Below are 16511 nucleotides of genomic sequence, written 5' to 3'. Positions count from 1 at the left end.
CAATGTTTTGGACACAGAGTATTTTCGCTGCATTCAAAACGCTGTGTTCTAATCATGCAGGTAAATCCGCATGTGTTCAGTGAACCATGCGGATTTACTGCATCAAATCAGATGATTTGATGCAGATAATCAACATGCTGCGGCTCGTAAACCCGTGCCACGGGCGAGTTTGTGCAGCGGTAAATAGAAGCACAGTCGGCATGGGATTTCTATAAATCTCATCCACTATGCTTGTAATGTAGAACACAGCGCTTTGAGCAACGGCTTTAAAAAAAAAACAAAAAACAACAACTACTGTTTTCTTATTCGTTGTAAAGTCCATCAAATGTCAGTAAGATGCCCCCCCCCCCCCCCTCAAAGAAAAAAGTCCAGCAAGAATAAAGTGTTGAAAAAGAGCTCAGGTAAAGTCCAGAGACTGCTGATATAAAGGAGGTTTTAGGTTTGCACAGCGCAGAGGAAAGTCATGATTTCTGAAGAGTTTTCTTCTTGAAGAACAGATTGTGCTTCCTCTGGTAGGACACGTTCACACAGAGGGTTTTTGTTTTACTACACAAACTCTAAAACTGGTGTTTTTTGTTTTTTTTTAAGATGTTCTACTGCAAAACTGAGCAGGACGACCTGAGTATGAGGCGACCTTAGAGTCGGTCTCCACAGAGCAGATTTCCATATGAACTACCCACAAAGCGCCCCATAATCTCCAGGGGGGAATCTGAACCCTAGTGAACAATCTTCCTGAACCCCGCAGTGGGTGGCTGGACACGATGGGATAGTCCACAGGCAGACCCCACAGCGAGCACCACAGGGGCAGCCACCACAGCGAGCACCACAGGGGCAGCCACCACAGCGAGCACCACAGGGGCAGCCACCACAGCGAGCACCACAGGGGCAGCCACCACAGCGAGCACCACAGGGGCAGCCACCACAGCGAGCACCACAGGGGCAGCCACCACAGCGAGCACCACAGGGGCAGCCACCACAGCGAGCACCACAGGGGCAGCCACCACAGCGAGCACCACAGGGGCAGCCACCACAGCGAGCACCACAGGGGCAGCCACCACAGCGAGCACCACAGGGGCAGCCACCACAGCGAGCACCACAGGGGCAGCCACCACAGCGAGCACCACAGGGGCAGCCACCACAGCGAGCACCACAGGGGCAGCCACCACAGCGAGCACCACAGGGGCAGCCACCACAGCGAGCACCACAGGGGCAGCCACCACAGCGAGCACCACAGGGGCAGCCACCACAGCGAGCACCACAGGGGCAGCCACCACAGCGAGCACCACAGGGGCAGCCACCACAGCGAGCACCACAGGGGCAGCCACAGATCGCTGTGCTTCAGATTCTAGTGCACTCACACCTCAGTGTGAACATGGCCGTAGGTAAACTAAGATGTGTCACATCTCCCATAAATCCCGTAAGACTGGGCCCCAATGTCACATCCCGGGATGTCTCATGTGCCAGTGCTGCCCTTCATAAACTGTGCTAAGTACACGGGTACAAATGTCAGGAATTGCTAGAAATAACTCCTCAGGGCAATGGGAGCAGCGCCCTGAGGACTGACCCTGCCAGCAGACTCCCCCTGCTGTACCCCGGAAAGGTGGGCAGCACAGGGGGGACATGAATGAGCGGAGCCCCTGTGCCCCCAGGGTGGCATCAGCACTGGGCACAAGGGCTCTAAGGTGGAGAGTTGCGCCCCCCCATACCTGCTGACATAGCCGTCGCCATCACAGGCCTGGAAGATGCGCCTCGTCCTCTCCTCCTCGCCGGTGCTGGAGGTGTTGCTGCTTCCTTTGCAGCTACTGCTCCCAGTGACTTCCACAGCCGCCTCCATAGTGCACGGCTGGGCATCCACAGACTGGCCACTGCTGGATGAGGAACATCCCGGAGCTAGGTGCGGACACAGCCCCCAGTTCCCTGCCCAGCTCTCCTCTCTCCCAGGGGCTGCTCCTTCCCCGCTCCCCTGCCACCCCATGCTCTCATTCCCTGCTCTGAGTGCGCTCGTCCGCTGAGGGGAGCAGTGAGGAGGGAGAAGATAATGGCGGGTCCATGAGGTCAGGATGTGACCTGAAGAGACGGAGCAGGATGCGGGTCCCCTCTGTTTATCAGGCCCCATACGCCAGTCAGGGCAGTAATGCCCTGACATCGGCCCTGCTGAGCAGTGTGTGCGCGTGCAGTATCCCAGACAGCGTGAGTGGGCTCCCCCCGTCTCGCCAGTGCCCCAGCACTTGCCCAGGTGCGCCGGGTGCTGACGCCGGCCCTGGCTACCGCCTCACCAACACCGGAGCTCCTGCAACCCTCGACCTACTGTCTCCTTCCCCACCATCCTGTAGAATGTAAGCCCCCAATGGCAGGGTCCTCGCCCCTCTGTATCAGTCTGTCATTGTTAGTTTGTTTACTGTGATATCTGTAATTTGTATGTAACCCCTTCTCATGTACAGCACCATGGAATCAATGGTGCTATATAAATTATTAATAATAATAATGTTTCCCCATCCTGGTATAATGTCCCCTCATCCTGGTATAATGTCCCCTCATCCAGGTATAATGTCCCCGCATCCTGGTATAATGTTTCCGCATCCTGATATAATGAGCCCCCATACTGGTATAATGCCCCCCTCCCTCCTGTTATAATGCTCCTTCCCCATCTGGTATATTGTCACTCCCCCATCCTGGTATATTGTCACTCCCCAACCTGGTATTATGTTCTCCCATCCTGGTAATGATCCCTCATCCTGGTATAATGAGCCCTCATTCTGGTATAATGTCCCTCCTCCATTCTGGTATATTGTCCCCCATCCTGGTATAATGTCCCTTCCCCATCCTGGTATAATGTCCCTCCCCCATCCTGGTATAATGGCCCTCCCCTATCCTGGTATAATGTCCCTCCCCCATCCTGGTATATTGTCCCCCATCCTGTTATGTCCCTCCCCCATCCAGGTATAATGTCCCTCCCCCATCCTGGTATAATGATCCCTCGTCCTGGTATAATGAGCCCTCATCCTGGTATAATGATCGCTCATCCTAGTACAATGTCCCTCCCCATTCTGGTATATTGTCCCCCATCCTGGTATATTGTCCCCCATCCTGGTATAATGTCCCTCCCTCATCCTGGTATAATGATCGCTCATACTGGTACAATGTCCCTCCCCATTCTGGTATATTGTCCCCCATCCTGGTATATTGTCCCCCATCCTGGTATATTGTCCCCATCCTGGTATAATGTCCCTCCCCCATCCTGGTATAATGTCCCTCCTCGATCCTGGTATAATGTCCCTCCCCCATCCTGGTATAATGTCCCTCACCCATCCTGGTATAATGTCCCTCCCCCATCCTGGTATAATGTCCCTCCCCCATCCTGGTATATTGTCCCCCATCCTGGTATAATGTCCCTCCCCATCCTGGTATAATGTCCCTTCCGCATCCTGGTATAGTGTCCCTCCCCCATCCTGGTATAATGATCCCTCGTCCTGGTATAATGATCGCTCATCCTAGTACAATGTCCCTCTCCATTCTGGTATATTGTCCCCCATCCTGGTATATTGTCCCCATCCTGGTATAATGTCCCTCCCCCATCCTGGTATAATGTCCCTCCCTCATCCTGGTATAATGATCGCTCATACTGGTACAATGTCCCTCTCCATTCTGGTATATTGTCCCCCATCCTGGTATATTGTCCCCATCCTGGTATAATGTCCCTCCCCCATCCTGGTATAATGTCCCTCCCTCATCCTGGTATAATGATCGCTCATACTGGTACAATGTCCCTCTCCATTCTGGTATATTGTCCCCCATTCTGGTATATTGTCCCCCATCCTGGTATATTGTCCCCATCCTGGTATAATTTCCCTCCCCCATCCTGGTATAATGTCCCTCCCCCATCCTGGTATAATGTCCCTCCCTCATCCTGGTATAATGATCGCTCATACTGGTACAATGTCCCTCCCCATTCTGGTATATTGTCCCCCATCCTGGTATATTGTCCCCATCCTGGTATAATTTCCCTCCCCCATCCTGGTATAATGTCCCTCCCCCATCCTGGTATAATGTCCCTCCCCCATCCTGGTATAATGTCCCTCCCCCATCCTGGTATAATGTCCCTCCCCCATCCTGGTATAATGTCCCTCCCTCATCCTGGTATAATGATCGCTCATACTGGTACAATGTCCCTCCCCATTCTGGTATATTGTCCCCCATCCTGGTATATTGTCCCCATCCTGGTATAATTTCCCTTCCCCATCCTGGTATAATGTCCCTTCACCATCCTGGTATAATGTCCCTCCCCCATCCTGGTATATTGTCCCCCATCCTGGTATAATGTCCCTCCGCCATCCTGGTATATTGTCCCCCATCCTGGTATAATGTCCCTCCTCCATCCTGGTATAATGCCCCCTCCGTCATCCTGGTATAATGCCCCCATCCGCGATCGTTGCGCCCCTGTACGGTTCTCAGATGGTGTGCTGTTGGGTTGGCTCGGGTTTAGGATTGAGATGTGCTGTCATTTGGTCGCAGCGTGGTTGCTGATCGGTCTTGTGATGTAAGGCCGGGATTCTTCATGTGTCCTCATACTGTGGACCCCACAATGTGTGAGGGAGATTTTAGCAGCGCGGTGCTGTGGTGGGATCCGGACACCGTGTTTCTGCCGGGGCGGTGTACACCTGGCTGGGGCGGTGTACACCTGGCCGGGGCGGTGTACACCTGGCTGGTGCACTGCGGGGCCTCTGCAGGGTTCGGGTCACAGTTTTCCCTTTATCTCCTGGCCGCTTTCTCAGTGCCAGCTGTACTTTCCCACAGTTCAGGGACAGAAGCATAATCTGGCGGCACGAACGTCGCGCAGGCGCCGCTCATCTCCGCTCTTCATCCTGAGAGTCTGGAATATCCCCCTTTATGAGTGGAGGTGCCTGAGGACGAGCAGCGGTCTACACATGCCTGAATCTGAAGGTCTGCAGCCACCACTCGGCCCTTGTTCTGCTCCCAGGAGAAGGCTTTGTTACAGTGTATCAGTATGTGCCCACATAAGAGCTCTGACGCCCTGTAACGATCCGCGTACCTGCGAGGAGCACCTGGCACCAATTGACCATGAACTCGGCGGTTTGCCTCCATGCTGGGCAGATGTCAGGGTACGTCTGACACCGCGACGCCGGCTCCTAACTGGCTCTCCTTTCTCCATCTTGCAGGTTCCTCCTCACGGCCGTGGCTCTGCTGTCCACCTACTCCATCCACTTGCTGCTCAAGTCCTCGGGCATTGTAGGTGAGTGCGGCCTCTGATGCCCCTCTGCCGTAGTCTCGGCCCATGACCTGGCGAGTAATCGCCTCCTGTGTGTTGCAGGGATACGAGCCTACGAGCAGTTGGGGTACAAAGCCTTCGGGACCCCTGGAAAGTTGGCGGCTGCCGTTGCTATAACTCTGCAGAACATCGGAGGTGAGTAGTGCAGACGTCGCTGTGACACTGTGCATACGAGCGCTCACGCGCCTCACACCGCTCTCCGTCTCTCCGTAGCCATGTCCAGCTACTTGTACATCGTGAAATCCGAGCTTCCCCTGGTCATCCAGACGTTCCTGAACCTGCCAGAGAAAACCACGTAAGTCACGCTGCCGGCCTCCGGTTCTGTAATGCCCCAGTGCCGAGACCCTGACGTCCACCGGTGACAGCTGTCAGCGACCACATTCAGGAGATCGGCCCCTTTACCTCTGAGTGGATGGATATGGAGCCGCAGATGGTCACAGTGATGAGGTGGATCTGATTCTGTGTAGACCCTGTGGTCTCACCAGTTCACATTCGGCACCAGTCACGCATGATCTCTTGGGACTGGTTTCCCCGGCAGGCAGATGTGTCCTCTGCCGGAGACACGTGCTGCACGGTGACTGCTCTCGGTGCTTCGTGTTTCATTCTCTCCGTTCTTTCTGCAGAGTCGCTTTTAATTAGAGGATTTTTTGGCGACTCTGAGATCTCTCAACACCTTCCCTCAGACCCAAGAGCTGCAGTTTGCTGGCCAGCCCTAACCCCTCCACCGCCCCCCTAAAAATAAATAACCCTCAGCACGTCCGCCTGTCCTCAAAGCCTCTCTTATTGCAAGTGACCAGAATGGATCCTACTCCTCTGCCTGCAGATCTCACCATGCCCCATATCTGTCAGTCCCGCCAGAGCGATCGGTTGTGTGTATGACAAGGGAGGTGACATTGTGTCAGCAGAGATAATACTAGGCTGGCTTGTTACTTTTTTTATCAGCGGGTGTTGTGTTGTGCATGGTACATTGTATCCACGGGTGTTGTGAATGTTACATTGTATAAGTGAGTGCTGTGTTATGGATGATACAATGTAACATCCACAACACTCACTGATGGCAATGTAACAACTACAACACCTGCTGGTACAATGTAACATCCACAACACAATACTCGTTTATACAATGTAACGTCCACAACACTCACTGATACAATGTAACATCCACAACACAAAACTCACTTATACAATGTAACCTCTACACCACAACACCAGCTGATACAATGTAACATCCATAACATCACATAAGATGATACAATGTAACATCCACAACACTCTCTGATACAATGTAACATCTACAACACCCACTGATACAATGTAACATCCACAACATAAAACTCGCTTATACAATGTAACCTCTACACCACAACACCAGCTGATACAATGTAACATATGTTGTGTTGTGGATGTTACATTGTATCAGCGAGTGTTGTGGATGTTATATTGTATCAGCGGGTGTTGTGGATGTTATATTGTATCAGCGAGTGTTGTGGATGTTATATTGTATCAGCGAGTGTTGTGGATGTTATATTGTATCAGCGGGTGTTGTGGATGTTACATTGTATCAGCGGGTGTTGTGGATGGTCACACTGTATATGTACAGCCGTGTTACTCCGTATATTGGTCACACTGTATATGTACAGCCTTGTTACTCCGTATATTGGTCACACTGTATATGTACAGCCGTGTTACTCCGTATACTGGTCACAGTGTATATGTACAGCCTTGTTACTGTGTATATTGGTCACACTGTATATGTACAGCTGTATTACTCCGTATACTGGTCACACTGTATATGTACAGCCTTGTTACTCCGTATACTGGTCACACTGTATATGTACAGCCTTGTTACTCCGTATATTGGTCACACTGTATATGTACAGCCGTATTACTCCGTATACTGGTCACACTGTATATGTACAGCCGTATTACTCCGTATATTGGTCACACTGTATATGTACAGCCTTGTTACTCCGTATACTGGTCACACTGTATATGTACAGCCGTATTACTCCGTATATTGGTCACACTGTATATGTACAGCCGTGTTACTCCGTATATTGGTCACACTGTATATGTACAGCCGTGTTACTCCGTATATTGGTCACACTGTATATGTACAGCCGTATTACTCCGTATACTGGTCACACTGTATATGTACAGCCGTGTTACTCCGTATATTGGTCACACTGTATATGTACAGCCGTGTTACTCCGTATATTGGTCACACTGTATATGTACAGCCGTATTACTCTGTATATTGGTCACACTGTATATGTACAGCCGTATTGCTCCGTATATTGGTCACACTGTATATGTACAGCCTTGTTACTCCGTATATTGGTCACACTGTATATGTACAGCCGTATTACTCCGTATATTGGTCACACTGTATATGTACAGCCGTATTACTCCGTATACTGGTCACACTGTATATGTACAGCCTTGTTACTCCATATATTGGTCACACTGTATATGTACAGCCGTGTTACTCCGTATACTGGTCACACTGTATATGTACAGCCTTGTTACTCCGTATATTGGTCACACTGTATATGTACAGCCGTATTACTCCGTATACTGGTCACACTGTATATGTACAGCCGTGTTACTCCGTATACTGGTCACACTGTATATGTACAGCCGTATTACTCCGTATACTGGTCACACTGTATATGTACAGCCTTGTTACTCCGTATACTGGTCACACTGTATATGTACAGCCTTGTTACTCCGTATATTGGTCACACTGTATATGTACAGCCTTGTTACTCCGTATATTGGTCACACTGTATATGTACAGCCGTATTACTCTGTATATTGGTCACACTGTATATGTACAGCCTTGTTACTCCGTATATTGGTCACACTGTATATGTACAGCCGTATTACTCCGTATACTGGTCACACTGTATATGTACAGCTGTATTACTCCGTATATTGGTCACACTGTATATGTACAGCCGTATTACTCCGTATACTGGTCACACTGTATATGTACAGCCGTATTACTCCGTATACTGGTCACACTGTATATGTACAGCCGTGTTACTCCGTATACTGGTCACACTGTATATGTACAGCCTTGTTACTCCGTATACTGGTCACACTGTATATGTACAGCCGTATTACTCTGTATACTGGTCACACTGTATATGTACAGCCTTGTTACTCCGTATACTGGTCACACTGTATATGTACAGCCGTATTACTCTGTATACTGGTCACACTGTATATGTACAGCCGTATTACTCCGTATATTGGTCACACTGTATATGTACAGCCGTATTACTCTGTATATTGGTCACACTGTATATGTACAGCCGTATTACTCCGTATACTGGTCACACTGTATATGTACAGCCTTGTTACTCCGTATACTGGTCACACTGTATATGTACAGCCGTATTACTCTGTATACTGGTCACACTGTATATGTACAGCCGTATTACTCCGTATATTGGTCACACTGTATATGTACAGCCGTATTACTCTGTATATTGGTCACACTGTATATGTACAGCCGTATTACTCCGTATACTGGTCACACTGTATATGTACAGCCGTATTACTCCGTATATTGGTCACACTGTATATGTACAGCCGTGTTACTCCGTATATTGGTCACACTGTATATGTACAGCCGTATTACTCTGTATATTGGTCACACTGTATATGTACAGCCTTGTTACTCCGTATATTGGTCACACTGTATATGTACAGCCGTGTTACTCCGTATACTGGTCACACTGTATATGTACAGCCGTGTTACTCCGTATATTGGTCACACTGTATATGTACAGCCTTGTTACTCCGTATACTGGTCACACTGTATATGTACAGCCGTATTACTCCGTATATTGGTCACACTGTATATGTACAGCCGTGTTACTCCGTATATTGGTCACACTGTATATGTACAGCCGTGTTACTCCGTATATTGGTCACACTGTATATGTACAGCCGTGTTACTCCGTATATTGGTCACACTGTATATGTACAGCCGTATTACTCCGTATACTGGTCACACTGTATATGTACAGCCGTGTTACTCCGTATATTGGTCACACTGTATATGTACAGCCGTGTTACTCCGTATATTGGTCACACTGTATATGTACAGCCGTATTACTCTGTATATTGGTCACACTGTATATGTACAGCCGTATTACTCCGTATACTGGTCACACTGTATATGTACAGCCGTATTACTCCGTATACTGGTCACACTGTATATGTACAGCCGTATTGCTCCGTATATTGGTCACACTGTATATGTACAGCCTTGTTACTCCGTATATTGGTCACACTGTATATGTACAGCCGTATTACTCCGTATATTGGTCACACTGTATATGTACAGCCGTATTACTCCGTATACTGGTCACACTGTATATGTACAGCCGTATTACTCCGTATATTGGTCACACTGTATATGTACAGCCTTGTTACTCCGTATACTGGTCACACTCTATATGTACAGCCGTATTACTCCGTATACTGGTCACACTGTATATGTACAGCCGTATTACTCCGTATACTGGTCACACTGTATATGTACAGCCGTATTACTCCGTATACTGGTCACACTGTATATGTACAGCCGTATTACTCCGTATATTGGTCACACTGTATATGTACAGCCGTATTACTCCGTATATTGGTCACACTGTATATGTACAGCCGTATTACTCCGTATATTGGTCACACTGTATATGTACAGCCTTGTTACTCCGTATACTGGTCACACTCTATATGTACAGCCGTATTACTCCGTATACTGGTCACACTGTATATGTACAGCCGTATTACTCCGTATACTGGTCACACTGTATATGTACAGCCGTATTACTCCGTATATTGGTCACACTGTATATGTACAGCCGTATTACTCCGTATATTGGTCACACTGTATATGTACAGCCGTATTACTCCGTATATTGGTCACACTGTATATGTACAGCCGTATTACTCCGTATATTGGTCACACTCTATATGTACAGCCGTATTACTCCGTATATTGGTCACACTGTACATGTACAGCCGTATTACTCCGTATACTGGTCACACTGTATATGTACAGCCGTATTACTCCGTATATTGGTCACACTGTATATGTACAGCCGTATTACTCCGTATATTGGTCACACTGTATATGTACAGCCGTATTACTCCGTATATTGGTCACACTGTATATGTACAGCCGTATTACTCCGTATATTGGTCACACTCTATATGTACAGCCGTATTACTCCGTATATTGGTCACACTGTACATGTACAGCCGTATTACTCCGTATATTGGTCACACTCTATATGTACAGCCGTATTACTCCGTATATTGGTCACACTGTATATGTACAGCCGTATTACTCTGTATATTGGTCACAGTGTATATGTACAGCCGTATTACTCCGTATATTGGTCACACTCTATATGTACAGCCGTGTTACTCCGTATACTGGTCACACTGTATATGTACAGCCGTATTACTCCGTATATTGGTCACACTCTATATGTACAGCCGTGTTACTCCGTATACTGGTCACACTGTATATGTACAGCCGTGTTACTCCGTATATTGGTCACACTGTATATGTACAGCCTTGTTACTCCGTATACTGGTCACACTGTATATGTACAGCCGTATTACTCCGTATATTGGTCACACTGTATATGTACAGCCGTGTTACTCCGTATATTGGTCACACTGTATATGTACAGCCGTGTTACTCCGTATATTGGTCACACTGTATATGTACAGCCGTGTTACTCCGTATATTGGTCACACTGTATATGTACAGCCGTATTACTCCGTATACTGGTCACACTGTATATGTACAGCCGTGTTACTCCGTATATTGGTCACACTGTATATGTACAGCCGTGTTACTCCGTATATTGGTCACACTGTATATGTACAGCCGTATTACTCTGTATATTGGTCACACTGTATATGTACAGCCGTATTGCTCCGTATATTGGTCACACTGTATATGTACAGCCTTGTTACTCCGTATATTGGTCACACTGTATATGTACAGCCGTATTACTCCGTATATTGGTCACACTGTATATGTACAGCCGTATTACTCCGTATACTGGTCACACTGTATATGTACAGCCGTATTACTCCGTATATTGGTCACACTGTATATGTACAGCCGTGTTACTCCGTATACTGGTCACACTGTATATGTACAGCCGTATTACTCCGTATATTGGTCACACTGTATATGTACAGCCTTGTTACTCCGTATACTGGTCACACTCTATATGTACAGCCGTATTACTCCGTATACTGGTCACACTGTATATGTACAGCCGTATTACTCCGTATACTGGTCACACTGTATATGTACAGCCGTATTACTCCGTATACTGGTCACACTGTATATGTACAGCCGTATTACTCCGTATATTGGTCACACTGTATATGTACAGCCGTATTACTCCGTATATTGGTCACACTGTATATGTACAGCCGTATTACTCCGTATATTGGTCACACTGTATATGTACAGCCTTGTTACTCCGTATACTGGTCACACTCTATATGTACAGCCGTATTACTCCGTATACTGGTCACACTGTATATGTACAGCCGTATTACTCCGTATACTGGTCACACTGTATATGTACAGCCGTATTACTCCGTATATTGGTCACACTGTATATGTACAGCCGTATTACTCCGTATATTGGTCACACTGTATATGTACAGCCGTATTACTCCGTATATTGGTCACACTGTATATGTACAGCCGTATTACTCCGTATATTGGTCACACTGTATATGTACAGCCGTATTACTCCGTATATTGGTCACACTGTATATGTACAGCCGTGTTACTCCGTATATTGGTCACACTGTATATGTACAGCCGTATTACTCCGTATACTGGTCACACTGTATATGTACAGCCGTATTACTCCGTATATTGGTCACACTGTATATGTACAGCCGTATTACTCCGTATATTGGTCACACTCTATATGTACAGCCGTATTACTCCGTATATTGGTCACACTGTACATGTACAGCCGTATTACTCCGTATACTGGTCACACTGTATATGTACAGCCGTATTACTCCGTATATTGGTCACACTGTATATGTACAGCCGTATTACTCCGTATATTGGTCACACTGTATATGTACAGCCGTATTACTCCGTATATTGGTCACACTGTATATGTACAGCCGTATTACTCCGTATATTGGTCACACTCTATATGTACAGCCGTATTACTCCGTATATTGGTCACACTGTACATGTACAGCCGTATTACTCCGTATATTGGTCACACTCTATATGTACAGCCGTATTACTCCGTATATTGGTCACACTGTATATGTACAGCCGTATTACTCTGTATATTGGTCACAGTGTATATGTACAGCCGTATTACTCCGTATATTGGTCACACTCTATATGTACAGCCGTGTTACTCCGTATACTGGTCACACTGTATATGTACAGCCGTATTACTCCGTATATTGGTCACACTCTATATGTACAGCCGTGTTACTCCGTATACTGGTCACACTGTATATGTACAGCCGTGTTACTCCGTATATTGGTCACACTGTATATGTACAGCCTTGTTACTCCGTATACTGGTCACACTGTATATGTACAGCCGTATTACTCCGTATATTGGTCACACTGTATATGTACAGCCGTGTTACTCCGTATATTGGTCACACTGTATATGTACAGCCGTGTTACTCCGTATATTGGTCACACTGTATATGTACAGCCGTGTTACTCCGTATATTGGTCACACTGTATATGTACAGCCGTATTACTCCGTATACTGGTCACACTGTATATGTACAGCCGTGTTACTCCGTATATTGGTCACACTGTATATGTACAGCCGTGTTACTCCGTATATTGGTCACACTGTATATGTACAGCCGTATTACTCTGTATATTGGTCACACTGTATATGTACAGCCGTATTGCTCCGTATATTGGTCACACTGTATATGTACAGCCTTGTTACTCCGTATATTGGTCACACTGTATATGTACAGCCGTATTACTCCGTATATTGGTCACACTGTATATGTACAGCCGTATTACTCCGTATACTGGTCACACTGTATATGTACAGCCGTATTACTCCGTATATTGGTCACACTGTATATGTACAGCCGTATTACTCCGTATATTGGTCACACTGTATATGTACAGCCTTGTTACTCCGTATACTGGTCACACTCTATATGTACAGCCGTATTACTCCGTATACTGGTCACACTGTATATGTACAGCCGTATTACTCCGTATACTGGTCACACTGTATATGTACAGCCGTATTACTCCGTATACTGGTCACACTGTATATGTACAGCCGTATTACTCCGTATATTGGTCACACTGTATATGTACAGCCGTATTACTCCGTATATTGGTCACACTGTATATGTACAGCCTTGTTACTCCGTATACTGGTCACACTCTATATGTACAGCCGTATTACTCCGTATACTGGTCACACTGTATATGTACAGCCGTATTACTCCGTATACTGGTCACACTGTATATGTACAGCCGTATTACTCCGTATATTGGTCACACTGTATATGTACAGCCTTGTTACTCCGTATACTGGTCACACTCTATATGTACAGCCGTATTACTCCGTATACTGGTCACACTGTATATGTACAGCCGTATTACTCCGTATACTGGTCACACTGTATATGTACAGCCGTATTACTCCGTATATTGGTCACACTGTATATGTACAGCCGTGTTACTCCGTATACTGGTCACACTGTATATGTACAGCCGTATTACTCCGTATATTGGTCACACTGTATATGTACAGCCTTGTTACTCCGTATACTGGTCACACTCTATATGTACAGCCGTATTACTCCGTATACTGGTCACACTGTATATGTACAGCCGTATTACTCCGTATACTGGTCACACTGTATATGTACAGCCGTATTACTCCGTATACTGGTCACACTGTATATGTACAGCCGTATTACTCCGTATATTGGTCACACTGTATATGTACAGCCGTATTACTCCGTATATTGGTCACACTGTATATGTACAGCCGTATTACTCCGTATATTGGTCACACTGTATATGTACAGCCTTGTTACTCCGTATACTGGTCACACTCTATATGTACAGCCGTATTACTCCGTATACTGGTCACACTGTATATGTACAGCCGTATTACTCCGTATACTGGTCACACTGTATATGTACAGCCGTATTACTCCGTATATTGGTCACACTGTATATGTACAGCCGTATTACTCCGTATATTGGTCACACTGTATATGTACAGCCGTATTACTCCGTATATTGGTCACACTGTATATGTACAGCCGTATTACTCCGTATATTGGTCACACTCTATATGTACAGCCGTATTACTCCGTATATTGGTCACACTGTACATGTACAGCCGTATTACTCCGTATACTGGTCACACTGTATATGTACAGCCGTATTACTCCGTATATTGGTCACACTGTATATGTACAGCCGTATTACTCCGTATATTGGTCACACTGTATATGTACAGCCGTATTACTCCGTATATTGGTCACACTGTATATGTACAGCCGTATTACTCCGTATATTGGTCACACTGTATATGTACAGCCGTATTACTCCGTATATTGGTCACACTCTATATGTACAGCCGTATTACTCCGTATATTGGTCACACTGTATATGTACAGCCGTATTACTCCGTATATTGGTCACACTGTATATGTACAGCCTTGTTACTCCGTATATTGGTCACACTCTATATGTACAGCCGTATTACTCCGTATATTGGTCACACTGTATATGTACAGCCGTATTACTCCGTATATTGGTCACACTCTATATGTACAGCCGTGTTACTCCGTATACTGGTCACACTGTATATGTACAGCCGTATTACTCTGTATATTGGTCACACTGTATATGTACAGCCGTATTACTCCGTATATTGGTCACACTCTATATGTACAGCCGTGTTACTCCGTATACTGGTCACACTGTATATGTACAGCCGTATTACTCTGTATACTGGTCACACTGTATATGTACAGCCGTGTTACTCCGTATATTGGTCACACTGTATATGTACAGCCGTATTACTCCGTATACTGGTCACACTGTATATGTACAGCCGTATTACTCCGTATATTGGTCACACTGTATATGTACAGCCTTGTTACTCCGTATACTGGTCACACTCTATATGTACAGCCGTATTACTCCGTATACTGGTCACACTGTATATGTACAGCCGTATTACTCCGTATACTGGTCACACTGTATATGTACAGCCGTATTACTCCGTATACTGGTCACACTGTATATGTACAGCCGTATTACTCCGTATACTGGTCACACTGTATATGTACAGCCGTATTACTCCGTATACTGGTCACACTGTATATGTACAGCCGTATTACTCCGTATACTGGTCACACTGTATATGTACAGCCGTATTACTCCGTATACTGGTCACACTGTATATGTACAGCCGTATTACTCCGTATACTGGTCACACTGTATATGTACAGCCGTATTACTCCGTATATTGGTCACACTGTATATGTACAGCCGTATTACTCCGTATATTGGTCACACTGTATATGTACAGCCGTATTACTCCGTATATTGGTCACACTGTATATGTACAGCCTTGTTACTCCGTATACTGGTCACACTCTATATGTACAGCCGTATTACTCCGTATACTGGTCACACTGTATATGTACAGCCGTATTACTCCGTATACTGGTCACACTGTATATGTACAGCCGTATTACTCCGTATATTGGTCACACTGTATATGTACAGCCGTATTACTCCGTATATTGGTCACACTGTATATGTACAGCCGTATTACTCCGTATATTGGTCACACTGTATATGTACAGCCGTATTACTCCGTATATTGGTCACACTCTATATGTACAGCCGTATTACTCCGTATATTGGTCACACTGTACATGTACAGCCGTATTACTCCGTATACTGGTCACACTGTATATGTACAGCCGTATTACTCCGTATATTGGTCACACTGTATATGTACAGCCGTATTACTCCGTATATTGGTCACACTGTATATGTACAGCCGTATTACTCCGTATATTGGTCACACTGTATATGTACAGCCGTATTACTCCGTATATTGGTCACACTGTATATGTACAGCCGTATTACTCCGTATATTGGTCA

The 16511-nt window shown here is 46.1% G+C and overlaps 1 protein-coding gene across 3 annotated transcripts in view; it reads left to right on the top strand.

Annotated features, from left to right (window-relative positions):
* SLC38A3 (solute carrier family 38 member 3) overlaps positions 1 to 16511 on the top strand; it is a 67415-nt gene that overhangs the window by 36562 nt on the left and 14342 nt on the right. For all 3 annotated transcript variants that reach the window (XM_077277096.1, XM_077277095.1, XM_077277094.1), the window contains exons 5-7: positions 5178 to 5251; positions 5330 to 5422; positions 5501 to 5582. In XM_077277096.1, coding sequence (XP_077133211.1) covers positions 5178 to 5251; positions 5330 to 5422; positions 5501 to 5582 — 249 coding nt within the window. The remainder of the gene's footprint in view (positions 1 to 5177; positions 5252 to 5329; positions 5423 to 5500; positions 5583 to 16511) is intronic.

The sequence above is a fragment of the Ranitomeya variabilis genome, chromosome 8 (assembly GCF_051348905.1).
Source record: "Ranitomeya variabilis isolate aRanVar5 chromosome 8, aRanVar5.hap1, whole genome shotgun sequence".
Classification (NCBI taxonomy): Eukaryota; Metazoa; Chordata; class Amphibia; order Anura; family Dendrobatidae; genus Ranitomeya; species Ranitomeya variabilis.
Note: the sequence above shows the minus strand (reverse complement) of the source record. Positions and strands in the feature narration are given on the sequence as shown.